The sequence below is a fragment of the Hippocampus zosterae genome, chromosome 7 (genome assembly GCF_025434085.1).
Source record: "Hippocampus zosterae strain Florida chromosome 7, ASM2543408v3, whole genome shotgun sequence".
Taxonomy (NCBI): domain Eukaryota; kingdom Metazoa; phylum Chordata; class Actinopteri; order Syngnathiformes; family Syngnathidae; genus Hippocampus; species Hippocampus zosterae.
In genome coordinates, this window is record NC_067457.1 from 227,244 (window position 1) to 243,155 (window position 15,912).

Genomic DNA, 15,912 nt, shown 5'->3' on the forward strand with positions numbered 1-15,912 from the left:
TTTAGCTCTCCATCTAGACCAACCACTTAGCTCGACTTTTTAAACGCGAGTCAAGTACAAAACTCTTGGTGCGTCAAAGTCTTCATGTCTATTCCCTATTTAAACAAAATGACTTCATCAATTACCAACACAAAACGCTTTTAAATCATCTATTGAAACGGGAGAATAAAACGTTTTCCAAACAAATTGCTAGCTGAGACCTAACGCATTAGCTAAGCCACTCATGAGCGAAGCCAATGTGACCGAGGCCGCGTTAGCATGGCGAGGCTCCATTAGCCTTCCCAAACGCTAGCTGACTTGAATAGCATTAGCATCGCCACTGAATATTCGAGCTTGGGGGACGGGGGCTGTTTGTTGACATACGGAACCGAGATGGATGAGGTTTGTTACGCTTCCTAATTTGACAAGTAGAACAGCGCGGAGTCTCAACGCTTGCGTAAAATATCGCCGGCGCGCTTAATCAAGTTTTAATGGCCCGGCACGTATGTAGTGTCTGCCATTGTTAATTGCGCCTGACAATTGGCGGAGCCCGCATATAATGAAGTCCCCGTCCTGCAAGTTGAAATTGGCCAATTAAGAGGATCGCGCCGGCGCCCGAGACCTAAACAAAGACGGCCGGCTATTATTACCCGCCCCGCGGGGCACCCGCTTAAGCGTGTTGGCCGCGCGGCAAGACAAGCGGCGCCTTTCTCTTTCTTCATTTGCTTAGCGGGCGCGGATTAAGGCGAGCTTCCCCGAGGAAGGGCGACGCCAGGAATGCTGCGAGTAAATCAAGAGGCGGAGGAATCGATGAGACAAAGAATCGTCGCGATTCTGTTGTCTGCGTCCATTTGGCTTGCGGGAGACGATCCCATTGTCGTGCCACCGGCGCCGGCCAAGTTCCCTCAAAAATGTCACTGGGAATAGTTTGAGGCTCCTCAACTCACTTCACTTTTTTTCCCTTGGCACCAAGATGCAACTCGATGGCCTATGCCGATGTTGTTCGATTCAATTTCGTAACGTCTTTGCGGAGAGGGGTGGGGGGGGGTGTCAGCAACTGGAACACATTAATCACAATGTTGGAAACTTTACGGAGAAAAAGCAACTCTCCAACACAAAGCACGATTAACTCCCTAAAGGATGGCAGGCGGGATTACAGCCAAGTTGATACATTGGATAACATAAGATGACACCCCCCCCCCCCCCCAGCGAAAAGTAGATCTCACATCCCGGCCAAAGCTTAGATTGCGAAATGCGGCCCTCGACTTTGGATGCCTTCCAGCTCGGGTCACGCGGGGTGCAGAGGTTTGTTTTTTTGGAAGAGTTGGAAGGGGGGTGGGGGGGATGTTGCAAAACATCCAATTGTACATGGCTACGTCAATGAAAAACAATGTGAGCAGGAGGGGGGCAGGCACGTGGTTTCGGCGGTTTACGCGAGAGCGTTTGAGCACACAAGGCGCTAAACGTGCCGGACGACGAGCCCAAATCTCCGTTGCCTAATCTCGGCGTCGTGCGCTCAGACGCAAGCGGAATTTTGATTTCATCAAGTGGGCGCAAACACCGGAGTCACTCAAAACCCGCTCGGGTCTTACGGAAGCTTCGCGTGCGGCTGTTTGTTTTTAAAAGGGGCCGCGCAGGTTAATCAATATTGGCTGGACGCGTTACCCCCCCACCCCCAGATGCGGCTGCTGGGCCCCGCCGGGTGTTTTCATAAGATGAGATAAGAGCAAAGAGAAACACGTGCGGCCCAAAGGGGTCACCGCAGTGGAGCGAGGCACGCGGGCGCGTCCGACTTTGCTCCAATGGAAGGCCGCGAAGGGGATGCGCCGGCGCGTGGGGGAGGTTCGGTCTCCGGGAGTGGTTGCGCAACCGCGGCCGACGGCATAAAAGCCCCCCCGGAGCGGCTCGTCGGCGGGAGCTGACTTCCAAGCGAGGCTGAGGAGGTACGTATCGATCGCGCGTCTCGACCGGAGGCCGCGCGCCAACGAGCGGCGCTTTTCAAGTCTTTGCCGACGGCGTTTCAAAGCAGAATGCTGCCGTACGCGCTGTCCCTGTGTTTCCTGGCCCTGGCTTGGGCGCAGGACTGCCAAGTGTCCAACTTTCCCGTCGTGCAGAATTTCGACAGAAACAGGGTGAGGCGCCGGCCGACGGGCTTCTCCCGCGACGGGGCAGGGTGGGCCGCGCGGCTGACCGAGCCATCTTTTGTCGGCAGTACGCGGGGACTTGGTACGCCGTCGCCAAGAAGGACCCCTACGGTTTGTTCCTGATCGACAACATCGTGGCCGAGTTCATCGTGGCCCAAGACGGCACCATGACCGCCACGGCTCAGGGCAGAGTCAACATTTTCAAGTGAGCGCGCGCCGTCGTGTCGCTGAGCGCGTCCGCGACCGCGTCTAACGGCCTTGTGTCCGGAGCCCAGCAACTGGAATACGTGCGCCTTCATGCACGCCACCTTCGAGGAAACCGGGGAGCCGGCTAAATTCAGGATGAGATATTGGGGCGCGGCCGCCTACCTGCAGACCGGAAGTAAGTTTCGCACGCGGACCGAAATGGCAAAACAAGGTCATATTTCTCCGTCAACTGGGGGTGTCGGTTTGCGCAATGACCGTGACGGCGGTCTTTGGCCCTTTCAGATGACAACCACTGGGTCATCGACACCGACTACGACAACTACGCCGTCCATTACTCGTGCCGACTGGTCGACGAGGACGGCAGCTGCCTGGACAGCTACTCCTTCATCTTCTCCAGACACATTACGGGTCTGAGGGCGGAGGACCAGCCCAAGGTGACCCAGAAGAAGGCAGAACTGTGCCTGCTGGGCAAGTACAGACGCGTCGTGCACAACGGTGAGTCGGGCGCGGGCCGAAAACCAGAGAACCGCTTCAGTTTTAAGATGGGCCACGTTCTGGGCTTCACGCTCCCTTTTCTGTCTCCGCTTCGCAGGCTTCTGCACGGCCGACGGTCAAACTATTCCCACCCAGGAACAAGCTAATTGAAGCCCCCGCCAGAGGCGCCGCGGCTCCCTCGACTTCCTCCGTTTCAATTCAAGCCAACGAGCGAACCTATTGCTCGATCGATACAAAGCAGAAAATGTCGCCATTACCCATTTCTGATGTGCCCGGTTGTCCTTCTACGTCAGCGTCCGGTCGCACGAAGCTTCTCCTCATCACCGACGGAGGCCGCTTGCTTGCTCAACCGCAGTCGGGAAACGAGTCTACTCAAAGAGAAAAGCAATGTTAGCAAATGACAGAACCGCGTTTGGTTTTCAAGTCAGGGCGAGCGCCCCGCACGATGAGTCCGCCCACCATGTTTACAAGTGAAGGGGGGGGGGGGGGGGGGTTCCAAAATCCCTGGCGTTGTTAATCATCCTTCATGGACACGTGAAGGCACGGGCTTGGAACGCATTTCATTCGACGTACTTGATCATAGTTTGGTGAAATAAAACCCGCATCCTGTTGGCCGATTGCCTTTTTATCGCACTGAAACGGTGATTCGGGTTGCAAGGTGCAAAAAAAAAAATTCCTGCCTTCGCCTTCTGGTTTTTCTTTGACTCTTTAATCACAGCGCCCGCCAGCTACTCGCTCGTTGGACGCGGCATCGTCGTCGCTATGGAAACGAGGAGGACAAAAACAAGGCCGTCATCAGGTCCGCATCGAATCGCAAAGGGGCCGCTTACGCAACAAAAGCCCACAGGGATCCGACGAAGCCGTTTCACCATTTTATTGCGCAGGTTGCAAGCAGTACACTGAGGGGAAAAAACAGACATGATCAGATGACTGACACCAGTGGAATCCTCCTTAAAAAAATAAAAACCCCAACAGGCCTCCAAAGTCACATTGCCAAAGGGTGGCGGTAGGGGGGGGGGGTATCTGAGACACCTTTCCCTCGATGGAGTGGACTAAGCCGCTGCCTTAAATAGCCGAGCACAAGGAATTAACGAAACGCAATCTGGTTGCAGCCTCGCGGCGCTGCGGACATGACAAGTCGAGGTGGAGGTGGAATTAAAACACAGCAGGTGAAGGTCGGCTGCCTGTCTATTCAGATTTCTACAGCAGCACTGGGAATAAAAAAAAAAAAAAATCGAGGCGCCGATGCCGTAAACAAGGGAGTGACTTAAAAAATGACGGCGGCGGCTTAGAGTGCTCAATCCTGATGGCCGTCTTGCAATCATACGTCATCACACGATGAAGTAGCTTAAAAAGATCCCCAAAAAAAGTCACCAGCTCACTGGAAAAGGAAAAAAAAAACACCCAAAAGAATAAATAGGACTAAATAAGGCAAATGACACTTGAAGCGGGAAGTCGCTCCTTGAAAGAGCAAAAGCGGGCTTTCCTGATTTTCAAGCGGTTGCCCCCGTTCCCAAGTGTCACGTCAAGCCAAGCAGAAGTCGATGTGGGCCAGCAGGTCTCGGTGGCGGCTGGTGGGGTAGTGAGCTCGGCAGCGGGGGCACTCCAGGAAGCTGTCGTCCAGGAGGCCGCCCGCTTTAGAGGGCGACGCGGGCGAGCGCCCCACCTCGGCCCCGCCGTAGGAGCCGGGCTCGGAGAAACGGCCGTTGGGCTGCTTCTGCGTGGGCGACGGAAAGGCCAAAAGCCAGGAAAGAGAGCTGTTGGATGTTGGGCTTGAACCCCCCCCACCCCAACCCCCGCTACTTACGACCGACTCCAGCTTGGCAATCTGATCGCGGGCCTTGCGGAGCTCCTTCAGGACCTTGTGAAGCTGGTGCTGCACGCTCTGACGGTCCAGCTTCTCATTCTCAAAGTCTTGGACGGAGAGCTGGATCTTCCGGGCGCAAAAGAGGGGAAGCCTCAATTAACTCTCGACTCGACTGTCAACACGCTCGTTTTTTTTTTTGTCCACTCATGAAGCGTGCCGGGTTTGTTGCGACGTTACCTGCTGCTCCAGCGCCGCGATCCTCCTCTGCTCTTCATTTTGGCTCAGAAGAGACTTCTGCAGCAGGTTGACCTGTTGGATGCCAGTCCACATTTCAGCTGCCGTGCTCATTTTCCACACGGCTTTGTGCGTATGGGGAGAGGCTTCGATTACCTGGAGCAGAAGTTGGGCAGATCTCTCCTTCTCGTCCTCCAGCCTGAGTTGCAGGCTCTCCAGGTCAGCTTTCATCCTGTCGGCCCGCTCCGAGGACAGCCGCTGTTCTTCGGAAACCGCACGCCTACATTGAAAAACAAGGCGGCATTTTTATTTTTATTTTTCTTTTTTTCTCCCCAAAGCCAAAAGGCCGCGGAGGACCGAACTCCTCACCTGCTGCCGAGCCGCTCCGTCTGCATCCGCAGCCTGGCTTCCTCCAGCTCTTGGGCCCTCTCCTCGTACTTGCTCTGCAGGGACGAAAGCTGGTGGTCCTTGTGGTCCAAGAGCCGCTGCAGCGCCGTCTTCTCCTCCTGCAGCCGGGCGGCGCGCTCCGTCTGGCGCTGCAGCTCCGCCTGACTTTTGAGCGCCAGCTCCTTCTGCGACAGGAGCTCCCGCCGGGTGGCGGCCAGCTCATCTTCCCGCGAGGCCGACGCGGACCGCTCGTCGCGGCTCTCCAGCTGCGCTTCCTTCTCCGAGCCGTCGGAAGCGGCGTCCCCGGCGGCGTCCCTGGCGGCACCCCCTGCGGCGGCGGGAGAAGCCAAGTCCCGCCGCTCGGCCCGGCTCGGCTGTTGCTCCAGCTCGCGGGAGCGGGCGAGGAGCGACTGGACGAAGGCCTCTCGCTGCTGGTCGTACACCAGCCACTGCCGGTTCTTCTCCAGGGCCTGCCGGAGACGGGTCCCACTTGTACTTTTCTTTGGCCTTCGGCGCCGGCGTTGGCCAGCTCGGGGGGGCTACTCACGTCTCTCAGCTGATCCTGCACCAAGGCCAAGTCTGCGGAGGGCGCCGCTCCATTCTAAGCACAGAAAGACAAAAACGAAAAGGAAAAAGGGACAGAGGCAGGAAGCGTTTTGATTTGACTTTACATGGAGCTTGAAATCATTTCGTGCCGTTTCCACCCCCCTTCAGAGAGGGGGTGTTGTGCCGTTGAAAACGCCAGCACCAGTCAGAAAGCGCACACTCGGCGCCTATTTATAACCTGACAAACACAACAAAGCGGAGACACTCGTGTGTTTTGGTGTCGCCCGGCTTCATGTGGGTGATGCCCGACATTGATGTGTTGACAGACGCTCTGCAGGCGGCAAGGGGGAGGGGGGGGGGGGAAGACCGCGTCAACGCCAGCACAGGACGAACAGTGCCGCCTTGTGGTTAGAGTCAGAATCGCACCTGCAATTGCTGTTTAATGAATTTAGCCGAACACTGGCATTGACAAACAGCAAATTGTAAAATAAATAAATAAAATGCATGGGGTGGGGTGGAGTTGGGGGGGGGGCACAGGAGCCAGCAGCCTGTCAGGAATTTCCATTTCCAGCACCAACACGATATCTCACTTTTTTTCCCTCTATCTCTCTTTTACAAGCAGAGAGGATAATTAAGATTACAAGTCCCGCTGGCTGAAAAACTGCCCGATTAGTCATCAAAATTCAATTTGCTGGAATCTAAACTAATCTTCCTATTACGAATTGAAAAATACCGTCCACATGCACATGAGCCCCAAAAAGGATTCCTCATGTCACGAACGGATCAACATACCGCCGCCTGCGTCTCCAGGGCCTGACAGCGGCTGGACACCGTGACCAGCTTGTTCTTCAGGTTCTCCGTTTCCTGCGAGAGATTCTGCACGTGGAGGTCCCTCTGCTCCGCATCCTTGCGCCGCTGCTCCAGCTGGGACTGCAGCGCCGCCACCACCTGAGGCGGTTACATTTCACAAGTCGTCACGAAAGATCCGTCGTATCGGGCTGCAATTAACCCGCACGCTGAGCAGATTAGATTGTAAAATGCTCCGATACTAACACAATGATACCGCTTTACCAATCTAACCGATGGGCACATGGACTAGGAGCCGCACGGAGGTCATTTCAAGGAAATATCGATTCAACACTTGGCACGGATGCGGGCCGCCCAAACGTTTTTTTTTTTTTTTTGCAATACTGCAGTGCAAGCTGCACTTGATACGTGCCTCTCCCCCTTTGGCCGCCAGCTGTTGCCTCACAGTTTCCAACTCTTGCTCCTTGACCAGCAACTGTTGATTGTTCCTCTCACGAAGAGTCTCCAGCGAAACAATCCTCTGCAAAACGGCAGCACAAAAAGGGGACATTGAAGCAGTCAATTCAGTACTGTCCCAGCACCGAGCGAATTTTGCCGATCGCTCAGACGTCCCCCACGCGTCCCCCGTCCCTCACTTCCAGCAGCTTGCTTTTGTCCACATCGGGCGGCCTAATGTGTCGTTTGGACAGCTCGTCAATCTTCCTCCTGAGATGGGCGTTCTCCTTCCTGACTCGCTCCACTTCGGCTTCGGCTTTGGAGGCAGAGCTGCCGGATTTGAAACCCAGTTTGGCAACAAAGGTGTCCTTTGCCCCTTTGGATGTCATGGTGCTTCTCTCTCAATCTGAAAATACATTTAAAGCGTCTGCTCCTCAGTCGTTTTAGCAATTACGCATGCGCCAAGCACTGTACTGCATTCCCTTTTTATTTCATTCAACATGCGAGCCGACCTAACAACAAGGCTTCGGTCATTAACCAGCAACCAAATGTTGCAAGATCATGGCTTCAAATGTTCGCCTTGCACGTTGATACTACATATGAGATCAAAGAGTGGCGATTTATTAATATTTTAAACATATAAATAGACTCACGCAGGGGTAGAAGAGTAGCCTTTTCTGTGTTCGAACAGTCCTTCCGATGTCGGTTCTTAGTTTTTTTTTTTTAACGACTTCCTCAAACGATTTGAATTGCAGCGCCGTGGCGTCACTTCCGCATCGACGGCCGGGTGCGTTTGCTTCCTCTTCAGGGCTGACGACGCTCAGCGCTTGCGACGCGATGCAAAAGTCGTGTCCTTTAAATGCCCATACTTTTAGATATTTTGAGGAAAGTATGTTTAAATTACCTTTTGTTTGGTTCTAAGAACGTCAACCTTGGGTCTTACTTGGTTCTAATAACGTCTAACGTCGTTACCATTTAACGGGGCAGGGGTGGCCACTGCGAAGAATGAAGCGCACATAAGCCCGGGGCGGGGGTCTTCTGACATGATGGTCTGGTACCTCTGGCTGTCATTCGTCGTCGTCCGACTCCCTGAATGTTCCCAAAATAGTTATTTTATGTAAAGGTCATCAAAAAAGGGGATTAAATATATACATATATATATATATTTTATCCAGTACTACTGGCTACACTAGTATCATCAATAACAAGCAAAGTATCGAGTACTTGTTGTTACAAAGTGACGCTGGAAAAGTGATTTGGCCCTCACAGGAAAAAAGTTTGGGGACCCCGGCGAAAGTTATTGAAAAAACTAATAACATTGATCATATGGTCACATTGGAGGTTTTGCCTGGATGCCGGCGATATGCTCTCCTTTTCTACTTTTCCATTGAGCCTCCATCATTTTCAAAGCCAGCCTAAACATGACCCAAAGCACCGACCTGTATTTCAAACTTACCTGAAATTGTCCGCCTTTATTTCCAAGCGGCTTTTGTCTTCATTTCGGAGCGTGCGTCTTGGCTGCACGGCCTCGTCAACGTGCCGGCGCCTTCAGAAAGAAAGAAAAAAAAAGACAACAGCGTTGAAATGTCTGGTTGTCCTCTTTACCAATCAGGTTTGAGATTCAATCAAGCGTCCTGGAGTCTCTGGCAAAAGTTCTGATCTCGGACCTGGAGTCTGGAGCGGGTTGGGCTCCCGGTGAAGAGCCAAGATCCTGCCGGCGAGGTCACCCCATCCTTCTGCTCCTGCAAAAAACAAAAGCATCCTGCCCCAAAACAGATGCTGGTCTTGCCCACTCCAACATGTATCATCAAGAGCCACCCGTGAAAAGCGCTCGACTTTGCATACCTCCTCCTGTAGCAAACAGAACAGCTGTGGCACTTTTCCCAAATCGATGGCATCAGACAAGAAACTTGCACCCAAAAATATTTTTTTCCTCCCCTTACTCCTCAACAGACTCGCCTCATTCTGAACTCTGCCGAGTATAAAAGCGTGACAGCTGGCGTATCGGGAACGTTTGATTCAAGCAGAGAGCAAAAAGGCCGCCGTGTGAGGTCGTGACAAAATCCGTCTGGCTCGGCATCCCCGGCGGACGCCGGCCGGGGGTCTTGACCCGGCCATCATAGCGGTCGCGGAGCCGACGCCTCTTGTGGGAGAGCCTCGTCAGTGTCACTCACTCTCAATCGGCGGCTCATTTGCATCTGTTTGAAAAGGACGACCGTGTGAAAGTGTCTCCCGAAACCTCGTGTGGGAGACGAGCTGGTGAGAAGGTTTGCGGATAACATCGCAAGTCTCGCAGCGGTGCGCACACACACGAAATCTTGCCATCCTCCTTATAATCTTCAGACCATCTGGCGAGGGGGAAGAAACCTCGCCGTCCCCCGCCGCGTTAGCATTCCTCTCACGTCGAGCGCCGATATGCGAGTCGACGGCGACCTGCTTTGTTAGAATGCAACAAACTCGGCCGGTGTGGGGGTGACGAGAAGGTTACATTTGGAGTCAACTCAACAAGCATCGTCTTGTGTCGCCCTGCCTCATAAAAGTACAAGATATGCACGCACACACACACGTATATAAAACATTTGTCATTTGTTAGCAAGCAGGCTACTTTGCGGTTGGAGAGGAATGACCACACAGAAGAGTGGGAGCAGCTTCCTTGGGCACGTTGCACTTGTCGGAATAGGTTTAAAAAAAAAAAGAGGACTCCAGATGTCCAAAGCTCTCCACACCGTTCTCTTTGTCTTTATTTTGTCACAATTGGATGTCAAATATATATACGTCCATGTGACATATATTGGATGACGGATACCGTATCATTTCTTGACAATTGACAAACAACATTGAGACACACTATTTTGGTTTCTAGGTCGAAGCTCCCTTTAAATAGTGTCGCTTTCTTTTCTTTTGTTTTTTTTTTTCTTGCACTTGAGCTCCCACCGACATTATTCACAACGTGTGCTTGTTTGGGCTCGTTTGCCGCAACGATCCGACGCATTTTTTTTTTCTTTTTGTCCTCGTCGGCCCTTTGCAATTCAATCCGTCCGTCAAACGGCCTCCGATATGGGTCCACGCGGCCGCGCGGGCGGTCCCGCCGAGCCAATGGCAAGAGTCTGGGGATGGAACCTTGAATCCAATCAACTGGAATTTCCGTTTCCTCCGCAGACGGCCGAGGGGCCGTTTGGGCTCCGGATGGCGCTATATGGCGTCTTCAAAGCTGGCATTGCAGTGCCCGGGCGCTCTGCGGCGGTGCGGCAGCTCCTTTGTCCGCTCCCGACCTCGGTAGCAGCGCCGCGGGTGACGCCAGAACCCGAGGACTCGGTCGGGGGACTCGAGGGGCTTTTGCGCTGCAACGCCCGATGGAGTTCATTTCCGATGGCGGCGGAGGAAGAGGGCGTCTGAGGGCGAGCGGCGATGGGAGGAGAGGAAGGGCCGCCGGCGGGGACGCGACACCCCCCCGGCTTTTGCTCAGTCGTATCCCCGCGCCTCCCCTCAAGGTGGCGCGCCTGCAGCGAGGGGATGATGGGGACGGAACGGGCGCGCAGCGAGGGCGGGGGGAGGCCGCTTCCCTCATCCGGGCCGGCGCGAGGCACCTCCCTCCATCCCTTTCTGGGGGCCAAGTCGCTGAGGGGGGCGGCGACCTTTCCCTCGCTGGCATCGCACCTTGGGGCGGGAGAGAATGAAATGACAATCAGAGGGCCGGTCATGATCATCACATTGGCGGGGGCGCGCTGAGAAAGCCGCGTTCATCCCGCATCGCCGTGAAATGTGTCTCGCGGAACTTAGCGGGAGCACAGATGTTGCTTCATGTGCGGCACACTTCATGCTAACCCTAAACCGCCCCCCCCAACTCCCTAGGAGACAGCCGCTGTTATTGGCAGCCTTCAGAGACTGTTTGTAGCATAACCAAGTTTCTCTAATTGAATTACTTGGGCGGTCCCGTCGGTATTCGAAGGGGAAACGCAAGCTGGAGGGAAATCCGGCACATCAAAGGAGCAAATCTAAAAATAGACGCCCTTGCAAAGTTGCCGTCACTTCTGTCCTTATCGGCCATGGGTAAATATGGATCATAAAAGTGACAGCACTCAGCGGGGGTTTTGTTGTCTGGAAATGGGGAAAATGTGCAGGGAGGGGCGCTTCCCCAGTTTCGAGTCCCCCCCCCCACTTTTTTTTTTTGCTGCTGCACTATCGTCACAATCTCCCCTCACTTTACCTCCCACTACTGCTATCCGGAGAGGAGACTGTGTATCCATGGCAACTGCAAAGAAGGGAGGAGTGGGGGGGTCGGGGCTGCTCCGAAGCTCGGCGTTAGTATTGCTGCCGAGTCCAGATATGGGTCACTTAAACCGGCTCGAGGGCCAGCCATCGCCGAGCGCAACCGCCCCCCATGGCTAATCGGATCCAAACGTCTTCACCTCAGCAGTTGACCTTCAATGGCCCGGAGTTCATATCAGACACATCGAGTAACCGGGATTGAGTTTTGGTTTCGTTTTTTTTTTCCAGATCCGCTCCATGAAACTTGAAGGCGGTAAGTAAGGCTCGCTCCCCAGAGTAGCGTCACAAGCACAGCAGAACATGACGGCGAGTTGAGTGAGAGCACATCACAAAAGCGCTGACCTCCATTGGGGAGACCCAGGATGGAGAACCGCTCGGTGCCATGGAGTCTTTGCCGCCCCCCCCCCCAAAAAAATATGCTGAAAACGGGTCACGTAAAGAGTTTGTCAGCAGGCAGCGTTATCTTTGGAGTTGTTGCGTTGTTTAATCCGAGCGACTTGCTAACGGGAGCGTCGCCAGGGACGGCGCAGCGCACCGCCGCTCGCTTTAATGACGGCCGTCTTTGATAAAGCGGCGCCGGCTGACAGCAAATTAGGCCGATTGTGAGCGACGTGCCGAAAAGCACCCGCAGCCTGCTCCAGCCAAAACAATCACCCCCCCCCTTCTCCAGTCGCTGCGTCGTCCTTCGTAGGGAATTGGAATCTCGTCGCCGGTTCCAAAGGCGACAAGCTAGCAGGCTGGTGCAAAACAAGCACACAAAAGAAAAAAAACAAGTCCTCGCCATTGATTTTCAGAAAGTGTGCGTGCGGGTCATTTTGAAAGCTCCCACGAGACTTGGCAGATTGTCTTTCTATCTCTTCCTGATCCGACGGCAAATCAAAACACCGGCCCGGGAATCAATTGGGAATTTCCAATCAAGGTTTTCGACCCGATCCGAACGGCGCAAGCAAACGGAAGACGTGCGGGGCGGAGCGAGGAAAATGCAAGCGTTACCCGCCAAAGGCCTCCGCGTCAGTTGGCTCCTCCTCCCGCAGGTGCTTGTAGGCGTGACGGGACGCGTCCGCGGGATTGGACGGCGGCTTGGACTTTCCTCTGGAAACGGGCGGCGTCCTGAAATGACGGGCCTCCTGCCATCTTTGCGCCGGACTCGGCGACAGGGAGTTGCTCCTGCCAGCGTAAGAAGGTGAAGGTGAGGGGGGAAAGCGCTCGCTTTGAAAAACAAGACAGACCAAGCGCGTCAGTCTTTCAGGAAGACTTCTGCAGCGTCTGGTCTTATTTGCATCCCATTAGGTGGCAGATTTACGGCTGTCTTTCCGCCGCCGCCGCCGCCGCCTCTAATTAGAGCGACGGCGATGCATCAAGCGCAAAGCAGACATTTACCGTCACTCATTTCTGGTGATTTGCCAGCGGTGAGTGCAAGCGGCGCCCGCGGGGAGAGTCCAAAGATGTCACAAAGTGTCAGAGTCATCCGGTGGACACATGAGATGCTTTTCCACCCCCCCGCGAGCTGCGTTTACAAAGCACAGCCACCTCCGAGATGCTTCCTACTGAGATTTTGTCATTAAAAAAGGAACCGATGTTCAACAGCACGTACTTTTTTCATCTTTTGCCGCAACAGGAGCACGTACTTTTATTTCTGATATGTTGCTTGCTAACGATTTAGCGAGTGGGAAGAAAACGTCGATATTTATCCGTCACAAATGTCGACGTCACCCGCTTGGTGTGGCAAGGTCACGGCCGGATCGTATCGAATTGCGGGGGGATCGCTTTCCCGGCGTGAGCGATGCGCGGCCATTTTCACCTGAGGCGTTTCCCTTTGGACCGCGCGCCGCCGAGAGCGCGCGGCGATGGCGTCGGGGCCGCCGCCTCGCCGGTGCCGCGCGGGCTGCCGCCCTGCAAAGAGACACAAAGCCAATTGCAAATTGCTTTTGGACCGATTGATTGTATCAAAGTGCACCTGCCAAGAGCTTTCCAAAGCAGTCATTGGTCGTTTTGCCCCCGACCCCCAATATTCAACCAAATTCCCCTCCTTGATAACATTGAATCAAATATTTAGCAAACGAGCTTTAACGCAGCGGCTAGGAAGGGAGGGCGCCCCCCCAGAGCACAATAAATGCCATTTTTTTCCCCTCCGGCTCATCTCGGATCCATTTTTAGCGGCGGTCCAAAGAAAAGCATGCTGCAAGTGATGGACGGCGGTGCATCAAAAGAGCTTGAGCAAGGGGAAAGGTGGGAGGGCAGGGGGGGGCAAATGTATCACGTGGGAAGAGGGGGGAGTCTGGGCTCACTTCGCAAGGTTGATGTCCCCTTTCAGGGAGAGGAAGTGCTCTGTGGCGCACCCCCCCCCCCTCGAGCGCCGTCTTTAATTACGCTTTACATTTCAAAGCTCAGATTAGAAGGGGACGCGCTTGCGCACAACAAGATTACGTTCATAGCTCCCCTGCCCCGCTCTCCGTTCGTCTTTTCCGCCGGCCTTATCAAAACCGAGAACATTATCCGTCGGCAATCCCCGGGAAGCCACCGCAGTGCCCCCCACCCCCCACCCCTCTGAAAAACGGAGCAAATGTGCTGCAGCGAATTGACAAGGGTGACGTCTGAAATTTCAGGTGAGCGTACGGCGGCGAACAGGAGCGTCATCTTCTCCAAAATGTCGCCGTGTCACGTTTTGTTCCCGCGCTGAATAATTCAATGGCGCAACTTCATCTCCTTTCATCCTTGAGAGTCGCTTTTGCTACGGACCTTGTTGTCCCGGCGCAGCTCGTCGGTTCTTCGCGTTTGCGAGCGACGGTTCCATTATTCAAACGCGGTGAATAATGCAACGGATGGGACGACGGTCGCCGCCTGCCCGACCGGCAATGTTGAAAGCGAGGCTTCGGCCGCCGAGCGTTTCGCGCTCTTACGTTTGCGCAACTATTTGCGGTTGGGTCGGCAAACGGGGGTCGCAAGTGGCGGTCTGGCGGGAGAGGGAGCCGCGGAACGTCAGCGGAGTACTTGCCTTTTGGAGGCCGGACTGCGTCCTCCGGGCGGACTTGGACATCAGAGCCGAGGCGTTGATCCCGCAGTTCCTCAAGCTACGACTTTCGGACAAGTGAGCCCGCAGCTTTTGCCGTCGTCTCCTGCGGAGGAAACGTCAACGCAATCACTTGCTGAAGACGATAACCTCCGAGGAAAGAGTCGGACGCGAGAGAATTGGCGCAAAACCTCATGAAACGCATTGAGATTGCCCCCCCAACTGTGAAAGAAACGTCAGGCCCTTCCTTCCCCTTTGGATTCAACTTTGACGGAATTAAAGATGAACTGATTTTTCAAACTTTTGGATTAAATGTTAATTTCCCATGAATAGTTGATCTGCAAAAACATGAAACACACACACCCACACACACACCAGTGCGGCATACTAATTACTTCCCGACTAACGGGCATGAAAACAAGATGGCGTGGATTGGCAGGGAAAATGTTTTACAGTCAAAAGCAGTCATGTGCAAATAACATTCACAACGTATGAATTTGAGGACTTTTAACTTCCCCTATAAAATGATTCAATGGCGTAATCCAGTAAAGAAAACCGAAATTGTGGAGAAGATTAAATTCAAGCGAGGCGAGCCGCACGCCGGCTTGTTCTGACCGAAGCCGAGGGAAGCAGGGGACAGCAAAATCCCGCTCTTAGTTATCAAGACACATTCAATTAAGACAATTTAGAAGCTGCATTAAGTCCCCCCCTCCGGCCCTTTCATTCCTTCATTAATTCTCTTTGCGATGTCCGCAAGTCCCGATTTCACGTCGGCGGTTTGCCACTCACTTGTTGCGCCGGTAGAGAGCCGTGCACGCCGCGCCCAGAAGACACATCCCCGAGGCGATGCTCAAGATGGACAACACTTGCCTGTGGTAGGTGTCGCCGCTCTCTGCGCAAGGGGGGGGGGGGGGGGGGGGGGGGCGGGGAAGACGGGGCCAGTCAGTAGCAATCGGATGTCACTAAACGTCGTCGGACGGGAGATAACGGGCGCATTGGAGCAGTCGCGGGGGTGGACGGAGTGACGGATCCAGCCGCCGGCCGTGCGCTCGTCCGCCTGGATTTTGTCACAGCCATCTGAGGCCACTTTGCGAATGCTGGCGGGGCCTCTCGTCAAGAATCCCGCACGGAGGCTTCGGGTCACGAGCAGCCGGGACCGGTCGCCGTCCGATCCCGGCGGATAAAAGACGACGAGGCCAGTGAGCAAATTGCATCTTTGGATTCCAAACGCTCACACACGTGACTGGCTGTCTTTTTTGCACTCCGAGACCCCCCCGCGCCTCAAAACGCGCCAACAAAGCGTAGGCCTAATTCCCCGTTGCCGTGTTTCCATGGCAACCGGCCCGCATTCACTTTTCCAAGGTGAGGTCGTTGACGTGTTGAGTCGCGGCGCTGCGTTTTTCATGAGCGTATTGACAAACTGAGAAATGGCGAGTCCGCTTACCCATAAACTCGATCCCGAGTTCATCTGCTGTTGGATCGGAGGCCGGATGTCAGCGTCGGGAAAAGCGTGGGGGGGGGGAGAGAAAAAAAAAGAGAAGTGAAACGCTACAAAGACGACGACTGAAAATTCACCTTCGGCGCAGTTCTTT

General features: G+C 54.3%; 3 protein-coding genes across 5 annotated transcripts in view; 1 reads left to right on the forward strand and 2 right to left on the reverse strand.

The window, feature by feature from the left end:
* The first annotated feature begins 1,976 nt into the window (after positions 1–1,976).
* On the forward strand, positions 1,977–3,308 carry rbp4 (retinol binding protein 4, plasma). Its single transcript, XM_052069503.1, has 5 exons — positions 1,977–2,111; positions 2,192–2,328; positions 2,399–2,505; positions 2,613–2,825; positions 2,923–3,308. The coding sequence occupies exons 1-5, from the start codon at positions 2,010–2,012 to the stop codon at positions 2,973–2,975; spliced, it is 612 nt and encodes a 203-aa protein (XP_051925463.1). The 5' UTR covers positions 1,977–2,009; the 3' UTR covers positions 2,976–3,308.
* Positions 3,309–3,681: 373 nt separating this feature from the next.
* Positions 3,682–8,574, reverse strand: cep55l (centrosomal protein 55 like). 3 transcript variants are annotated; one of them, XM_052069425.1, is made up of 11 exons: positions 8,494–8,574; positions 8,014–8,126; positions 7,242–7,447; positions 7,019–7,126; positions 6,592–6,747; positions 5,801–5,854; positions 5,236–5,723; positions 5,023–5,146; positions 4,870–4,941; positions 4,633–4,758; positions 3,682–4,542 (listed from the first exon to the last, which is right to left on the reverse strand). In XM_052069425.1, exons 3-11 carry the CDS (start codon positions 7,428–7,430, stop codon positions 4,351–4,353), a joined length of 1,509 nt encoding a protein of 502 aa, XP_051925385.1. In that variant the 5' UTR covers positions 7,431–7,447; positions 8,014–8,126; positions 8,494–8,574; the 3' UTR covers positions 3,682–4,350. The 3 variants fall into 3 exon arrangements, with proteins under 3 accessions (XP_051925385.1, XP_051925383.1, XP_051925382.1); XM_052069423.1 differs by lacking the exons at positions 8,014–8,126; positions 8,494–8,574 and adding an exon at positions 7,693–7,910 and having other exon boundaries at positions 7,242–7,455; XM_052069422.1 differs by lacking the exons at positions 8,014–8,126; positions 8,494–8,574 and adding an exon at positions 7,695–7,909.
* A 1,184-nt stretch (positions 8,575–9,758) lies between these two features.
* nrg3b (neuregulin 3b) overlaps positions 9,759–15,912 on the reverse strand; it is a 35,040-nt gene continuing 28,886 nt past the window's right edge. The window contains exons 4-10 of the mRNA XM_052071469.1: positions 15,765–15,791; positions 15,110–15,212; positions 14,211–14,426; positions 14,050–14,077; positions 13,112–13,203; positions 12,304–12,477; positions 9,759–10,698 (exon numbers count right to left, since the gene is read on the reverse strand). Of these exons, the coding sequence (XP_051927429.1) occupies positions 10,173–10,698; positions 12,304–12,477; positions 13,112–13,203; positions 14,050–14,077; positions 14,211–14,426; positions 15,110–15,212; positions 15,765–15,791 (1,166 nt within the window). The 3' untranslated portion in view covers positions 9,759–10,172. The remainder of the gene's footprint in view (positions 10,699–12,303; positions 12,478–13,111; positions 13,204–14,049; positions 14,078–14,210; positions 14,427–15,109; positions 15,213–15,764; positions 15,792–15,912) is intronic.